The 12,659-nt window shown below is 31.9% G+C and overlaps 2 protein-coding genes across 4 annotated transcripts in view; one reads left to right on the forward strand and one right to left on the reverse strand.

Moving 5' to 3' along the window:
* LOC129907866 (calcineurin-binding protein cabin-1-like) overlaps positions 1 to 7,097 on the reverse strand; it is a 65,893-nt gene extending 58,796 nt beyond the window's left edge. For 2 of the 3 annotated variants that reach the window (XM_055984286.1, XM_055984284.1), the window contains exons 1-6: positions 6,687 to 7,097; positions 6,513 to 6,626; positions 6,336 to 6,455; positions 691 to 1,676; positions 180 to 473; positions 9 to 125 (exon numbers count right to left, since the gene is read on the reverse strand). In XM_055984286.1, the coding sequence (XP_055840261.1) occupies positions 9 to 125; positions 180 to 473; positions 691 to 1,676; positions 6,336 to 6,455; positions 6,513 to 6,626; positions 6,687 to 6,767 (1,712 nt within the window). In that variant the 5' untranslated portion in view covers positions 6,768 to 7,097. The remainder of the gene's footprint in view (positions 1 to 8; positions 126 to 179; positions 474 to 690; positions 1,677 to 6,335; positions 6,456 to 6,512; positions 6,627 to 6,686) is intronic. The other variant, XM_055984285.1, reaches the window with a different exon arrangement.
* A 1,868-nt stretch (positions 7,098 to 8,965) lies between these two features.
* Positions 8,966 to 10,369, forward strand: LOC129906624 (mitochondrial chaperone BCS1). Its single transcript, XM_055982440.1, has one exon. The coding sequence runs from the start codon at positions 8,998 to 9,000 to the stop codon at positions 10,285 to 10,287; it is 1,290 nt and encodes a 429-aa protein (XP_055838415.1). The 5' UTR covers positions 8,966 to 8,997; the 3' UTR covers positions 10,288 to 10,369.
* The last annotated feature ends 2,290 nt before the right edge of the window (positions 10,370 to 12,659 follow it).

A 12,659-nucleotide genomic window follows, 5' to 3' on the forward strand; every position in this document is an offset into this window, starting at 1 on the left:
ATCAATACCTATCTGATTTAATAGTAATTTCCAAATCAAGTTCCAGGAAGAACATGCAAATGCGGTATGAAGCATTAAAGTTATCATTGGACAGTTGATTCCAAGTAACCATTTCGTAGTGGTTCCTAGTAGTTTGTGATATTTTTAAGTAAATTTCATCATTATTTTACAATACTTACAGATAAATTGTGCAAATTTCATGATATGCAGCTTTCATATCATCTCCCATGTATTTGTCCCAATATTTTGAAACAAATTTCAGCCAACGAAATATGAGAAGAATCAAATCAAATGGTGTGGCTTTCATCTTTTCGAGGAACTTTATGAAATCATCTTGAGTTTCAGCTTGAAATTCTTCGAAAGATGTTAATTTTTCAGATGTTTGCCTTTTGTATGAGTTTTGTGCCTCGCTTGTTGGACATTTTTCATCGTTTTCAAGTGATTTAAATGGCCAACAATCATCAAATGTTTCACTGTAAAATTATTGAGGTTTTATAAAATAATACAAAGTGAAGAACAAGTGAAGAACAAAAACCAAATAGCTTGATGGGATCAATTAGAGACAATAAGCACCGGGCTACTATTTTGTTGAGCCACCCTAGCTTAAATTGTTTTAAAAAACTTGAAAAGTTAAAGCTTTATAAACAAAATTTTTAAAAGTAGAATTTAAAAAAAAATAAATCTACTTACTCAGTAAATTTAGCGAAAATTCGTTTTAAGAATCCATTTAATGTGGTATCGACTTCTGGCCTTTCCTGTTGGCTCTTTTTTCTAGAAGTATGTCTGCGGTTTTTGTGCCATCCCCATTGCTCGAGAAAACTTAAATCGCTACAACGTCTTCTCGGCTTTGGTTTGCTAGTTTCAGTCTCTTGTTTTGCATTTGTATCTGAGTCTTCAGCATTCGAATCATTGCCTTGCTGAGGAGTTCTCGAACCAATATTATCAGTAGATGGGGTTATAAAAACAGCAGCATCATTTCCCGAACTAACACTCTCTTCTTGCGGACTATTGCTAGCAGGTGATTGATTTGAATTGCTCGATGGCTCATTTGAATTTTCATTACTTTCTGCCGACCCAGTCACCTGTGGAAAATCGTTATCTCGACATAATTTTTCACAGTCTTCGTCTTTGGGTTGCTCAAGAAAATCATCCACACTCAGAATGAAAAATAAACATTGTTTTGTTTCTTGTAAATGATTGTAAACTGAAATAATGTATTTTCCAATTGAAAGCCAATCGAGTTTCTTTACTCGAAATTGTTCAAGATCTGGTTTAATGATTTTAGTTTTAACTTCTGGTATATCTCGTGCCTCGGGAAACACACTTTTTTTTCCTTTGGAAGTGCGTCCGATTGGCTTAACAAATGGTGTACTCCAAATAGTTTGATAAAACTCAATTAAATCGGGAAAGTTTTCGGTTATTTCAGTTAGAACATCAAGTGCACGTTCATATTTGTTGTCTTTTAGATACCATTTAAGGGCCCAACCGTAGGCACCCATAAAATTTTGATTTAAACACATTACTTGAAGAATGCCATCGGCAGCAGACCAGTGGTTTGGATTTCGTTTGAGACATTTTTCAAATGCATAATCAGCTATATCCAGAACATGTAATCGGAGAGCAAGTTGTCCCAATCGATGCATAGTATAGACGTCAGTATCGTCAATGTGGATTGCCTTTAAGATTATATAAATTTTATTTGAATAAAACACAAATAGTATTCCATATAATGCGGAAATGCATTGAGTCAATATACAATCGAACTTTCAAGGGACACAAAAATTCGAGTTAGAGGGAAATTTGAGTTAGACGGATTAATTTATTCTTTTTTCTTCAAAAATGTTCACTGAAAATGGTGAAAAGTTCGAGTTAATGTTAATTCGACTTAGAGGGAGTTCGACTTAGAGGGAGTCGACTGTATTTTTTAATTTTAGTTGTGATAATGAAATATTGATGAAACAACCATAGTGAGATGTGCGAAGTTAAAAGACTCCGCTTGAAACTGGGAAACAAGTTCAGAAACTTAATTAGGCTAAGATGATATTCTGCGATATCTAAATCGAAGCATGAGTATGGCCCCATGACGAGAAGAAACTTTGGAAACAAATAAATATTAGATCGAATTTTTTTTCATAGTTCACATTGGGGTCAATTTTATAAAAATTTAAGAAATTTTCAATAAAGATCCCAAAAATGTTTGAACAATTGATATGTGTACATATAAATGCATATCAAATTACATTTACATGTAAACAAACATTTTTTTTGTTCAATCATTGTCACTCAGTTCAATGTGAGATATAAACATCCGGTGAAATTAATATTAAAATCTATCTGACCATGCGAATCATTACTTTTCCACGAATGAATGTTTATCTTTCATATTGATGTCATTAGATTTTAAGTAAGAACTTTTAACCAGCTATCATGATTATTATGACAAAGATATAAACAAACAACAAAATACACATACATATGTACATTAGACTGGGCCAAAAAAATAAAATATTTTTTTTTTTGAAAGTTACTTCGAAAATCTTGTTCAGGATGATGAAAAAAAAATTTGGTAAAAATTTGAGCCGTTAAAAAAAATTTTAAGAGGTCTATCATCGGTGTTTTTTATTTTTATACATGATATGATGTTTTACAACAGAACTGCTAGACGATCAAAGTAAAAAAAATTTCTGTTCATTTTTTCTTATATAAAATTAAATTTCCTACAAAAAAGATCGAATTGAAAATTTTCGTCAGACGAGCCGTATTCGAGTAATTAAGCTTTTTAAATCGAAGTGTTTTTTCAATTTGACTGTTTCACTTTGGAATTTTGTGATGAGCAAATAAGTGAATAGAAATATAAAACCACGACAGATTCTTATAGGAAATTTAATTCTCTACAAAAAAAGGTCTCTTAGTAATTTTCCCTAAATTGAGTTCTGAAGAAGTTATTCACGATTTAAAAATTGATTTTTTAATTTTTTTCTCGATTTAAATCGTGAATAACTTCTTCAGAACTCAATTTAGGGAAAATTACTAAGAGACCTTTTTTTGTAGAGAATTAAATTTCCTATAAGAATCTGTCGTGGTTTTATTTTTCTATTCACTTATTTGCTCATCACAAAATTCCAAAGTGAAACAGTCAAATTGAAAAAACACTTCGATTTAAAAAGCTTAATTACTCGAATACGGCTCGTCTGACGAAAATTTTCAATTAGATCTTTTTTGTAGGAAATTTAATTTTATATAAGAAAAAATTAACAGAAATTTTTTTTACTTTGATCGTCTAGCAGTTCTGTTGTAAAACATCATATCATGTTTAAAAATAAAAAATACCGATGATAGACCTCTTAAAATTTTTTTTAACGGCTCAAATTTTCACCAAATTTTTTTTTCATCATCCTGAACAAGATTTTCGAAGTAACTTTCAAAAAACAAAATATTTTATTTTTTTGGCCCAGTCTAGTAAACAAACATTTTTTTTTGTTCAATCATTGTCACTTAGTTCAATGTGAGATATAAACATCCGGTGAAATTAATATTAAAATCTATCTGACCATGCGAATCATTACTTTTCCACGAATGAATTTTTATCTTTCATATTGATGTCATTAGATTTTAAGTAAGAACTTTTAACCAGCTATCATGATTATTATGACAAAGATATAAACAAACAACAAAATACACATACATATGTACATATATGTTATTCGAGTAAACTTGTTTATTTTTTTCCCTGTCTAACAAGTTGAAAACGTTTATAAAAATAAAATTGTGACATGTCATTCATGCGACATCCCATGAAAAAGCAAGGCTTAATAAATAAGGGCACAAGTATAATAAGCATGAACTCGGATGGGCTTATTTGAAAATCGAACGAACTGCTTCTGAAAATATGAAGAGTAATCAATCATATTTGTGTAAAAAAAATACTTTGAATTTCATGAAAATATTTTAAAAATAGTTTTTCTTTCCACACTTCGTTTACCAATTTTTTAACAAGAGAAAATTAATGTATTATTTAAGTTTATTTATTTTAAGGAGATGATGGATCCGGAAATGCATAACAACTTAGAGAGTAGAACATTCAATACATTTTGTTCCAGAGTTAAGTCAACAAAATAGTAGAGTTAACTCCGGCCTAACATTAACCCCGCACTGAAAACTGAACCTAATTTATTTATTCAAGACAATCTCAGGATTGTAGTACCCTGAACAGAACGGCAGAACTGGGAATATCCCCTATGACCTACTGTCGGAATTGCGGGAACCAGTGAGAAAATTAAGCAGTTCTTCACATTTTTGTCCTTGATGCCAGAATAAGGAGTCAAAAAAGATCTTTGTCAAGACCTTGACGAGCTCTCAAATTCTAAGCCGTTCGAAGCCACTGACATGACTTAAGGAAAATTAGCACCTGGACTACGAGCTGTGGTCTAGGAGTTAACCAAAGGGAACCGAAACTTGAGTCGAAAAACAAGACAAAGAATAAATTATTACCTTGAATAAAAGTAAAACAAGGTAAAAACAAACACACTACAAAAGGAATTATATGCTAAAGAAATTGCACAGTGCCTTTCTATACATCTGTGGCAATATGTCAGAGTAACTTATGTTGACATAAGAAATTTTAAAATTGGGTTTTCAATATCTATATTTTTAATGTTTTTAATTTTAATTGAAATGAAATTTTTGCTTTATTTCTGTAATTTTATTTTTATATTAAAACTTATACACAATGAGAAAATAAAGATAAGAGTTGATTTGTTTTATAATTTTTTTAAGATTGGGTATTTGATAACACCACTCATGAATCAGTATCTAAAGGCCTTGTAAGAAAATTCGAAGTTTAGGTCTCAGAGAGAGAGAGAGAGACTCGATATCGAACATTACATATAAAGACTTACTAGACATCTAAATAGATTGCATAATCAAACTTTTAAACTAAGAAATCTGAAAAGAAAATTTAAAAAACAAAACATTGCCATTAAACACATATGCCATCAACACCAAACTTGTGTGAAAGTGTGTGAGAAAGCTAAAATAAAAATTGGAAAGGCAAACAATCTATTCTTACGTCCCTGGACATGTTAGAGTTCAGGGTTATAAAAAATCTTACAAATCGGAAGTTGTTTGGCAAAAATAAAGCCAGCCAGAGAAAATAAGAGCACAAATCATAAAAATACGAGACGAAAACGAGAAAATAACCCTAATATTTAACTAATAATAGGTGGCATAGCTTAACTAATTGCTCTATATCTAGGAAAATCTGGCCCACCCATAATGCAGATAAAATCGTCGTGGTTTGCACAGGACATTAGCCGATAATATTATGTTGAAAAGCTGGGTATACCACATGATTATGAACTTAGCGGAGCGTTTTTCGCAAATCGAATCGGGAGTAGTATAAACTTAGCGAATCACCCTATAAAACAATAACTACCGGAGCAACAAAATCAAAATTGCCGTAACTAATTAGCAACAAAATAATAAATTACTCCCTAGATCAAATCCAAACTAGGTTCATATTTTGTTGGTAATTAGTTGCAAATTAGTTACGGTAATTTTAATTTTATTGCTCTGTTAGTTTTCGGGATATTGAAATTTTTCGCTCAGTTCGTATGAACTTAGCGGAGCATCCTCGCTGGATCGAATCCAAACTTGGTCCATATTTTGTTGCTAATTTGTTGCTAACTAATTTCGTCAATTTTAATTTAATTGCTCTGTTAGTGTTCAAGATATTGAAGTTGTTCACTCAGTTCGTATGAACTTAGCGGAGCATTCTCGCTGGATCAAATCCAAACTAGGTTAATGGACCTAGTTTGGGCCTATTCCGCTAAGTTTATATGAACTTAGCGACGCACCCTATAAAACAAAACTACCGGAGCATCAAAATCAAAATTGCCGCAACTAATTAGCAACAAAATAGCAACATAATAAAAAAACTACTCCCAATTCGATTTGTATGTATACCACAAAAAACATAAATTAATGAAAAAGAAACGGTCTTTCACTTTATACAGCAATGTCCTTCCCTGTCTAGAAAAAGAGCACTTTCTCTGGGGAGTGAATTTTTTGGTGTCATAGATAAAATCTGAAAATTAAAGATCAGACTTGATCTAATTCTGGCAAAGTGGTTCAGGGAACCCTCCGGGCACTGTGCTGCTCTCCCAATGTAAACGGTGGCGTACAACGGTCATCAAGCGAGTGGACTTATGACCGCCATCTCTACCTACGATATTTATGCAATCGAAATCAGTTTCTTAAGTAGCTAAGTTGATAACATAATTATTAATGTTTCTTAGAAACAATCCATATCTTAAAGCTTAAATAGACAAAATTACCTGCATAAAATGATCCAGGGACTTTTGGAATTCCTTTTTTTCTTCATAAATCAAAGCAATATTTTTGTGGCAGTTATAGCGAATGGCTATTAGTTTTTCATTATTGCTCTCCATGCAAACCTAAAGTAACAAAATTTTTAACTTTATTATTATGAAACCAATGTATTACTGAGTTACCTCATTCAAAACACGAGTTTCCAACAACTCCAACATCAATGAAAGAGCCAAATCGGGTTTGCCTGCACCCTTGTACTTTAAGGCTCGCATATATTCAGTTTCAGCAATAGTTTCCTATAAGAAAAATAAGTTGTGTTTATTTCTTCAACAAGTTAAACAGAATTAAGTAGGTACCTGGGCTTCATCTGTAACAATAGTTTCATCGGCTGCTTCATCTTCGCTCTCGGATTCATTGAGTGCAACTATTTTCATCATTTTGATGTGTTTTTTAAATGCACTTTATTTAGGAAAATCAAAATACGACATTAAGCTCTAAAAACATGGATTACATTAAATGCCGGATAGTTTGATATGCTAGATATGGGATTAGATCTTGGGAAAAAGATCAAACATTGAAACCATCTCCAGTAGATTAGGAGGCTGGTAAAATATCTATAAACACAAAAACAAACGAAATGTTTGATAAATTATGTATTTATAGAGTATTTATTTATATTTTCGTAAATTATTCCATTTGCATTTGCAAACAAATTCACGACCCAGAAGCAAAACGAACGAGACCTTTCCACGAAAACCAAACGCAAAAATCAGCTGTTTAAATTTTGACAGAATAGACGCCGGTGCTACGTAACGGCAACGTAAACTTTTGTCGTTGCGTTACGTTAGTTTGGGACTAGGTGTGTTCGGTTTTATGACAAAATTTTTTGTTGTCCCAAAGTAATGGTACGTTTTCACTGGCACCTTTATCTAGATTTTAAAATTTTCATACAAAATATCGTGATCCTGATGCAAAGCAAGATCCCATATAGTTGTTGTAATACGTGTTGATGTATATGGATGGATAAAAAAGTGTCTTTATATTCACACAAATTCACTTACGGCCATATTCACTAGTTTAAAAAATACATACTGGATGTAAGGAAATTTAAATGTCAAAAATAAATCCAAATCCATAATATTCACTATCTCACAAAGAAAAAAATAGTCATTTTTAACTATTTTTTCACTAGTTAAAATCGGGAAAACTATTTTGGATTTGGATTTATTTTTGACATTTTTTGAAAATTTTTCATCCAGATGTATTTTTTAAACTAGTGAACAATAGGTGTGTTTTTTATTACAACCGGTCTTAACTTGACAAAAAAAACTCAGTCTAGGCTAAGCAATTTACATGTTAAATACAACAACACCTTAGCCCCTTGTGCTTAGTTGTTTAGCCCGGAGATTTCTTTGGGCTTAACTTTTTGAAGAGTTTTAAATCTGTGCTACCAAACTAATTTTTTCATAAATTGTTTAGAATTTGTTTAAAAACGTGAAAACTCACGTTTGGAAGGACAAAATGTATTAAAAGAGTTTTGCTAGCATACATTTTTGTATCTCTTTGTAAAACATATATGAAAAATACAAGAAAATGACGAAAGCGAAAAATATGACAACTCTAAATTTTTGTTGTGTCTGCTGTTTTCGGAACATTCAATATACAGTGCTGCCAAGATTTCAGGTTAAGCCCCGATGCGTTTTTTTTGTCCAGTTAAGACCGGTGGTAATAAAAAACACACCTAATATGGTTCACACCAAACACAATTGTTTTTGAGAATTATGTGAATTAGAAGATGATATTAGGGGTATTCAAGATTCGATGTAAATGGTCTTGTATCGTTGTAAAAGTGCAAAAGTGTAACATTTTCTTAAACTATAATAACCAAATATACGGTAAATGTAAACCCCCCTAAGTGCCTGGCTACACAGTGATTTTTCAATCGATTGAAAAATCACATGAGGTGGCTACACACTGTTGTGCCCAATCACGTTCCACTTTAACATTTTCTAGGAACAAACGTCAAAAAGGCGAACAATTTAGCAATACCCTCAGAAAATTCAGTTCCCTTCGTGAGCATCTTCCCCCTTCATTCCTCATCCCTCTTGCCAGCAAAATCACTGCTTAGGCGATTGAAAAATCACCGTGTAGCCAGGCACTAATGAGATAATTTCGCTAGTTAGGTCCGTTTTAATTTCAAATTAAATTTTTTTTCCCTACGATTTGACATTCGAAATGAAATAATTTGCGAAATTGTCCCATTTGGGCTCTAGTGAAAACGGGCTATTACCATAAGGTTTTGAATGAAAATAGTGAACAAAACTTATACTTTCGGCCTTTCAACGGGAAATGGTTTTGATTTAAGGACTAAAATTGTTTTGTACAAAAAAAAAAAGTGATAAAACGAAAAAAAAAATATTTTTTCTTTTGCAAAATGTGATCAATGTGGTTGGGCCCTTAGGATATCAATATCAAAATCAAACAGTTCAAATAGCAACTGTCACATTAAACGTCATTTGTCTCTGTCAAAATCAGATGGATGTGATGTGAGGTTAAAAAAAATAGTTTTGCGCAATGTTTTTCTTCATTTTCTCGTAAGAATTTAACAAATAATTTAAAATTTTAAACATTTTTTGCAAGTTACAAAGTGTTTAATCACACTTCACAATGCCTTTAGCCGACATAATCGATGGCCTCTCAACAAATCCATATTTCGGAGCTGGTTTCGGATTGTTTGGTCTCGGTGCTGGGGCTGCTGTACTCCGCAAAGGCTTACAAGGTGCATTGATACTATTTCGCCGACACATGATGATAACCCTTGAAGTACCATGTCGTGATAAATCTTATCAATGGCTTCTACAGTGGATTACCATAAAAGGAGCTCGTAAGACTCAACATTTGAGTGTCGAGACTTCTTTCGTGCAAAAAGATTCTGGCCAAATCTGCACAAACTACGACTTTATTCCCAGTGTTGGAACTCATTTGATGCGTTATCAGGGTGTATGGATTAAAGTGGAAAGAACTCGAGAATCACAAACTTTAGATCTTCACATGGGGCTTCCATTCGAAACGGTTACATTGACTGCCTTCGGCAGAGATCGAAATATATACTTTAATATGCTGGAGGAAGCTCGCCAACTGGCACTTAAGGGTAAAGAAGGCAAGACAATAATGTACACTGCAATGGGCGCTGAATGGCGACCATTTGGTCATCCTAGAAAACGTCGTCCCGTTGAATCGGTGGTCCTTGACGAAGGTGTGGCATCAAAAATTATACAAGATTGTAAGGATTTCATAGCGAATCCAAAATGGTACACTGATCGAGGTATTCCTTATCGAAGGGGTTATCTTCTGTACGGACCACCAGGATGTGGTAAATCTAGTTTTATAACAGCTTTAGCTGGAGAATTGCAATACGGAATTTGTCTGCTCAATTTGTCGGAGCGGGGTTTGACCGATGATCGATTGAATCATCTTTTAAACGTTGCACCAGAACAATCTATAATCCTCCTGGAGGATATCGATGCTGCTTTTGTTTCGCGAGAAGATGTTGCTCAACAAAAGTCTGCTTATGAAGGTCTAAATAGGGTAACTTTCAGTGGGCTTTTAAATTGTCTAGATGGTGTAGCATCGACTGAAGCAAGAATAGTTTTCATGACGACAAACTATTTAGATCGATTGGATCCGGCTTTGATTCGGCCTGGACGAGTCGACATGAAAGAGTATGTTGGTTATTGTGGAGCCTACCAGCTAGAGGAAATGTTTAATCGATTCTATAAAGGCGATATAAGTGTGAATGGATCGAATGCAGCTTGCGAGTTTGCAAAAAATGTATTGGCTATTGGGAAACCAGTTAGTCCGGCACAGATTCAAGGTTATTTTATGAGGCATAAGCTTTCGACACCACAAACTGTTGTAGACAATATTGCGGATATATGGGATGGTCCTATACGATAAGAAGTTAACTGCCTACTTTGACTCTATTTTAGTTTTTTAAGTTGTAATTTTTGTTAAATAAAGTTTTTTTCTTTTGTTTTAATCTACTGTTTCAATGAGTTTTGTTTGAATTGAGTAGGTATTACTTGGAATGTTTGCAATAGCTAAAAAGAGCGAAAAAGGGTATTATACTTGGTGCTTTATTGAACAGAATAAGTACGTAGCGAGACGTAGCTTTGCTATGTTTGGCTGAGCTAAATAGATGGTATTTTCCAAGACATTAAAATTGTATATGTCATAGCCGGTATCTACTATAGTAGATAACTATCAATTGAAGGACATATTCTACTTTATTGTATTTCGGAGTTACAATGAGAAAATTGTATATAAAGTAATGAAGTAACTTCAATTAAATTGGAATTTTAAGACTGTTGTTAAAACTAAATTTAAACAAATAATCGAAAGAAAAATGTTTTTCAAAGCCTATTTTACGTGATTGATAAAGTTAGTCATTCTTTCGATTTACGTGAATTGAAAAGCGGGCTTATAGTAGAGTATCTTAAGCAAATTATTAGGGAACCCGGCCGAACAGCTCTGATTTTGACGTTTTTTTTCAAACGTCGTCGGTAATTAAAAATACTTTAAAGTCTATAGATTAAAAATTTGCCGATATTTCCGTATTGTTTTTTTTTAAATTAAAATTGAATTTTTTTTAACAAAACCATTTTTTTTGCTTAAATTTCATAAAGCATATACAAGCAAAAGATTTTCTATGTAATTTAAGGAAAAAAAAAATATAAGGGAGTAAGGGACAATCTTCCATCGTTTAAGCGATAAATGCAATTTTCTTATTAATTGACTTCAAACACAAAAAAAAATATTTTGAAAACAACGGCAACACTTACAATATTTGAGCCGGAAGCTCATTCTTATCTCTAAAAATTAAATCCACTAAATTTAATTAATAGTTTTTGATCGAATGGTTGAATGGTCCTCAAACTCAGAATTTAAAAAAAAAATGTTATTAAAAAAATTTTAAATGACTTTTTTCCAAATTTTTTCCCATAAATATTATCAGTTGAATTCCGAAGCAGAAAAGGTAATATTATATCACACTTTTGAAAAAAAATTAAATTAAATTAAATTAAAAATTAGGTACTTCAATTTCAATGGGTTTATTTGATAAAACCTGAATTTTTGCATTGATTTTCTCAAAGATTTTGGCAAATAAGAACTTTAAACTTTTGCTATTTAACTTTCAACAATAAGGGCTATTGAATAAATAAAAAATAACTTTATATTTAAATGTTGAATTAAAAAAAAAAATAAGTTAAATTTTTTTTCAAAATTATTAAAAAGAGTTCTTCGAAAATGAAATACTTTTAAATTTTTTTCATTTACTTTAATACATACAGGGTGTCCCAAAAGTTAACGTCGAAATGAAAACAGTAGATAGGGTAGGTGGTGAAAGTTATCAGAAAAATAATAAAAAAAATCGCAGCCATATATTTTGTGAGTTATGGGCATTTGAAAAAAAGTTGAAAAAATGGTCACCCTGTGACGGTTTTTCATGTGCCGTGACTACAAATCTTAAGTTTTATCATTTTTTTCTTTTGCTACGCAACCTTAAATAACGCTGCTACCAAATGCATTCAAAAATTTTAACTCAGCTGCATCAGTTTTAAAGCAAATATTACTTTTTTGCCCAACTAAGTACTAAAAAATTTTAGATGACTCTAATTCAATGAATCGTAGTGTAAAAAAATGCGCTACGATGTTTCGGCAAGTTAACTTAAAAATTTCTTTTCAAAATGGTATAACATTGTTGAGAATATTCCATAAATAACCGAGATAAAATTTTTTTATTAGGTAGTTTTCCCATATTATTTAAGTGTTGTACCTTTTCAGAACCTTTCAGAACACAAAAACTTAAATAAAATGGGAAAATTACTTAATAAAAAAGTTAGATAGGGTGACCTATTCTATCTACCGTTATCGTTTCGACGTTAACTTTTGGGATACCCTGTATTGACATTTCCTTTTATAATTTCAAATCATAATAAATGTGGCCTAAAAAATTTAAAAGTAAATGCATTTTATATTACGAAAAAGTTTTAAAAACGACATTTTAAAATTTTGTCAATAATGTTTTTTTTTAAATCCGAGTTCAATTACCATTCTTTCAAATATTGTAGGTGTATTTTTAAATATTGTAGGTGTTGCCGTTGTGTTCAAATATTTTTTTTGTGTTTGAAGTCAAACAATGGAAGATTGTTCCTCACTCCCATATATTTTTTTTCCTTCAATTTCCTAGACAATCTTTTGGCATCAATAAATTTATGAAATTTAAGAAAAAATTTTTGGGGCCCCTTTGATATAGAAAAAAAGAACAA

Source organism: Episyrphus balteatus, chromosome 1 (genome assembly GCF_945859705.1).
Source record: "Episyrphus balteatus chromosome 1, idEpiBalt1.1, whole genome shotgun sequence".
Classification (NCBI taxonomy): domain Eukaryota; kingdom Metazoa; phylum Arthropoda; class Insecta; order Diptera; family Syrphidae; genus Episyrphus; species Episyrphus balteatus.

What these genes read in the sequence shown, in the direction of transcription:
- LOC129906624 (XM_055982440.1), top strand. Translation starts at nt 8,998, where the DNA reads ATGCCTTTAGCCGACATAATCGATGGCCTCTCAACAAATCCATATTTC.